The following is a 4,093-nucleotide window of genomic DNA, read 5'->3' on the forward strand; positions in this document are numbered from 1 at the left end:
TTCCAAACTTAAAATTTAGTTTTCAAAAAGATCATTTTCTTTTAAATTTTTTTTAATATTTATCTAAAATAAATATTAGTAACGATTTCGCTTTATTTAGATATTTGCCATCCGATTGTAGTTTTGGTTGCAAAAAAATGTGCTACAGAAGAGATTAGGATTCAAAGATGATTAAAAATGTTGCATCATTTCTACTTGTGATTGTTGTACAAGGATTAGCAATAAGAATCAACTTATTTTCTAAATTATTTCTTCTCTTTGGTTCTCTTTTCTTTTCATTTCTATGTTTCATTGCAATTCTCAACACAAATAAAAGCATGAATAAAAGTATGAAAAATAATGTATTATCATTATTTAATTGAAGAAAAGTAAAAATAGAGAGGAATAAAAAGAAAAAAATTATTTTTATTTTCTCTTTGGTTAATTTTTTTGGATAAACCAAAAAAAAATATTAAAAGGCTAAATAAAAATCCAAGAAATGTTCACTTAACAAGAAATAGAAAAACACAAAAACAAAAATATAGTACTCGACAACATTTAAACCTCCTCAAAATAACCCGATAATGAATACCTCTTCGTGACATATAATACTTCTTCCCAAGACTAAATTTATCAAATTAACAAAAATAATTTCTTAGACGTATCAAATTTTATTCAATACTTTTAGGAAAAAGAAAATAATATGAATTATCTCTTTGATTCAAATTTTAAATTTATCTCTCCCTCTCTTCCCATTTTATCTCCTCCAAAACAATAAGATATATCCAAATAAGAAACCAATCAATCACAAGTTTATAAATAAATAAAAAGAATTTTAGAAGAACATAAATACATTAGAACATCATGACCTTAAATTCATCGAACGTGAGCACACCATCTCCATCAAGATCAAACCTAGCTATCATAACCTCACACTCATGAATACTCCTAGACTCACCTAACCTACTAAGCATCCTCTTAAGACTCCTTGGTGTGATGCAACCACTTCCATCCATCTCATACATCTTAAAAGCCTCCTTTAGGTCATTCTCCTTCTCTTCCTCTTCCCCTCCCTCCACAAACCTCACAAAATCATCCAACCCCACCAACCCGTCCCCGTCGCCATCCAGCATTGCCACCGCCGTCGCCGCATCCGCCGCCGACAACTCCTCCCCCATCGCCTCCACGCACTGCCGCAGCTCCGCCGCCGATATCTTGCCGTCTCCGTTCTCATCAAAGTGCTTGAACACACGTTCATACCGCCTTATTAGCTTCTCCATAATAACATGTAACGCTATATATGTTTCAATTAACTAAACTTTATAAAGCATAGACATATATGAAAGCGTAGGAAGCAAATTCAATGTCATAAGATTGTAAAGGAAGAAAAGAAGTAGAAGAAGAAAATTAAAAGTGCTTGAAAAAATAAGCTGAAATGGAAGAAGCCGAGAAGGTATATATATATAATGATCGTAGTGGTTATTGGCTAATGCCGCGTGGCGTGAGTTGACCAAATAACTTGCATGACCAAGTGCGAAAAATGAAGATTCTGGGCATTTACGTAATTGTGAGGTGTATTGGAAACCATTAATTTATTATAATTAAATGTTATTATTTTTTTTATAAATTTGAATTTTCGAATCTATATATTACGTGAATAAACGTGTCATAATTCAAAATTACCTTAATAACTTATTGAGTAAGACTAGAAATACTAATTGCTAAAAAAAAAAAATAGATATAGAAATGAAAATGTATTTTGGTGGGTGTGAGGAGCCGCCAAGGAATCTTGTGCCACACATAAGCATAACATAAGATGTTACGATTACGAACAGCAAAAGTTAATTAATGTGAGAACATGGACGGATTGTGGGAAAAAGGTTATAAAACCCACTTTTTTGGAACTTTCTAGAAAGTCCCACACCACCTAACCTGTACGGTTCATGAAAGTCGAATGCGCGTGTTTCATGCTGATGTCATTTTCTTTTCTTATATGTCTTCTTCCTAAATGGAATTTTTTTACTTGCTAGAATTTAAAAAATATATATATAAAAACAAACTCTCCCATAATATATTTATGAATGTAAATCGTTTTACTGGTTTTTTTTTTTTTTGTCAGAATTCAATCTCCTAGCAGGAGTCGAATTTTGACCAGCAAATGCACAATTCAATTTATAAGGGCATTGCATTTCTCTTGAATTCGATCCCGGATTCGAACTTCGTGGAGGGATTTAACTTTTTTTCTTCAGTATTTTTAATATATATATATATATATATATATATATATATATATATATATATATTGTAACAACCCGCCATGACCGTCACACTGCAGAACAACATTACACACACTAAAATATATATATTAAAATAGTATAATAAGAAAACATATACATTTATCCAACCATAAAAGGCTCAACAGGCCAAATAAATATATACAATGCCAACAAAATGTTATTCCAAGGTAGTCTACAAAAAAATTATCTACTCCAGCTCCTACCACCAAGTGGCCTCCAACAGCTCACAATAACCTATCTCTACCCTGCTCCCATGCATAGTATGATCATCGCAGTCCACACCACATGAAAACATGCAAGGATAAGCTAGTGAAAAGAATCAACATATATTTTAAATAAGAAAGTTTCAACATAACAACATTATCATCATTCTCAATAGGGTCAACATACAACACATGGTAACACACAACTCAATCACAGCTTCACAACACAACAACATATATACAACTCATATCAACATTAATTCAACTCATCAACAACTTATACGTCGTCATGCATTTACAACTCGGAGATCTCCTACAACATGGGTGAGCAATTTAAGTGGCTAGGTCCTACTGAACCGACAACACAGAACCTTTTTGGGCTTGCTAGGTAAATAGTAAATTTGGATATCAATCCACAACACGATAACGATTTTTCAGACTTTACCACTTAAGCAAGGAAGTATAGTATTATGTCAGGATAGAACAGCTAGGTTTAGGCCTACCACAGCATTAGCTAGCTCAACTAAGCCACCTATGGGATTAGCCTACCGACTATCCTCCAAATACTACAACCCTTCGATACTCGGTTAGAAACTAAGTTCCCGACTTCGTACTTTACTCAGATTGGCGCTTGTAATCGGTATAGCTCGACCTGGCCCCTATACCGTAGTCACTTTGTACACGTGTGCCTCGACCTTGCCCACACACAAGACCAACTAAGTCCTAGAGGAGAACAACACAACGTTCATTTCAAGGGACAACTTCCCAAGGAGGGTTTTTCAACAAATTGGGCTCTTAGAGCACCACAACTATCTCAATCCACACAATGGGATGAGAAACTTCGAAAACATCTCCTCTAGTCCTAGTGATCAAAAACTCATAATCATAGCTTAATCATCTTACAACTCAACAGCACAGTTCGGCTCAACAACTTAAGCAACACACAACTTTTCAACCTATTATCTTCTCAATCACCTTTCAACTTGAACAACACAGTCAACTCACAACTTTAACAACACAACATCTCATTTCAATTTTAAATAACACAATTATCATCTCATCAGCTCAACTATCAACTCAACATCTCAATTCATAATTTATAACTCAACCATCACAAATTAATATCTTTTCAACACATAGTACAACATACAACTCTCATTTAACAACTTAGCAACACATTCTACTAATAACATTTTGTATCATCTTAATACATCTACACACTTCACATCATGCTTCTCACCACTCAACTATACCATCTCATCATATTTCACAAAATATAATTAGTCAACACAAAACATAAAACAACTTTAACCACTTAATTTCAACATGCTTCAACAATATCATTTGTTCAACCTATAATAGATCAACACACAACTTGTAAACAACTTCACAACATACAACATATTCAACATGAATTAACCTACACACCCAAAACAACTTTCAAGTTATCCAAATCACTCATTGTGAAATGGAAACCTTTACATAACATAGAATATCGGGAGTTATAATACTCTTATCATGCTCATCCTTATCTCATATGAAATATAAGAAGATTTCCTACAACTCTTATGAAAATATCAAGTCCTAATTCCATCATCTACTTTGTTAAAAATT

At 33.3% G+C, this 4,093-nt stretch overlaps 1 protein-coding gene across 1 annotated transcript; it reads right to left on the reverse strand.

Moving 5' to 3' along the window:
- Nucleotides 1-761: 761 nt before the first annotated feature.
- On the reverse strand, nucleotides 762-1,416 carry LOC109801979 (uncharacterized). Its single transcript, XM_020363158.3, has one exon. The coding sequence runs from the start codon at nucleotides 1,257-1,259 to the stop codon at nucleotides 834-836; it is 426 nt and encodes a 141-aa protein (XP_020218747.1). The 5' UTR covers nucleotides 1,260-1,416; the 3' UTR covers nucleotides 762-833.
- Nucleotides 1,417-4,093: the final 2,677 nt, after the last annotated feature.

This window comes from Cajanus cajan, chromosome 4 (genome assembly GCF_000230855.2).
Source record: "Cajanus cajan strain Asha chromosome 4, NIPB_CcT2T_4, whole genome shotgun sequence".
Taxonomy (NCBI): Eukaryota; Viridiplantae; Streptophyta; class Magnoliopsida; order Fabales; family Fabaceae; genus Cajanus; species Cajanus cajan.

What these genes read in the sequence shown, in the direction of transcription:
- LOC109801979 (XM_020363158.3), bottom strand. Translation starts at nt 1,259, where the DNA reads ATGGAGAAGCTAATAAGGCGGTATGAACGTGTGTTCAAGCACTTTGAT.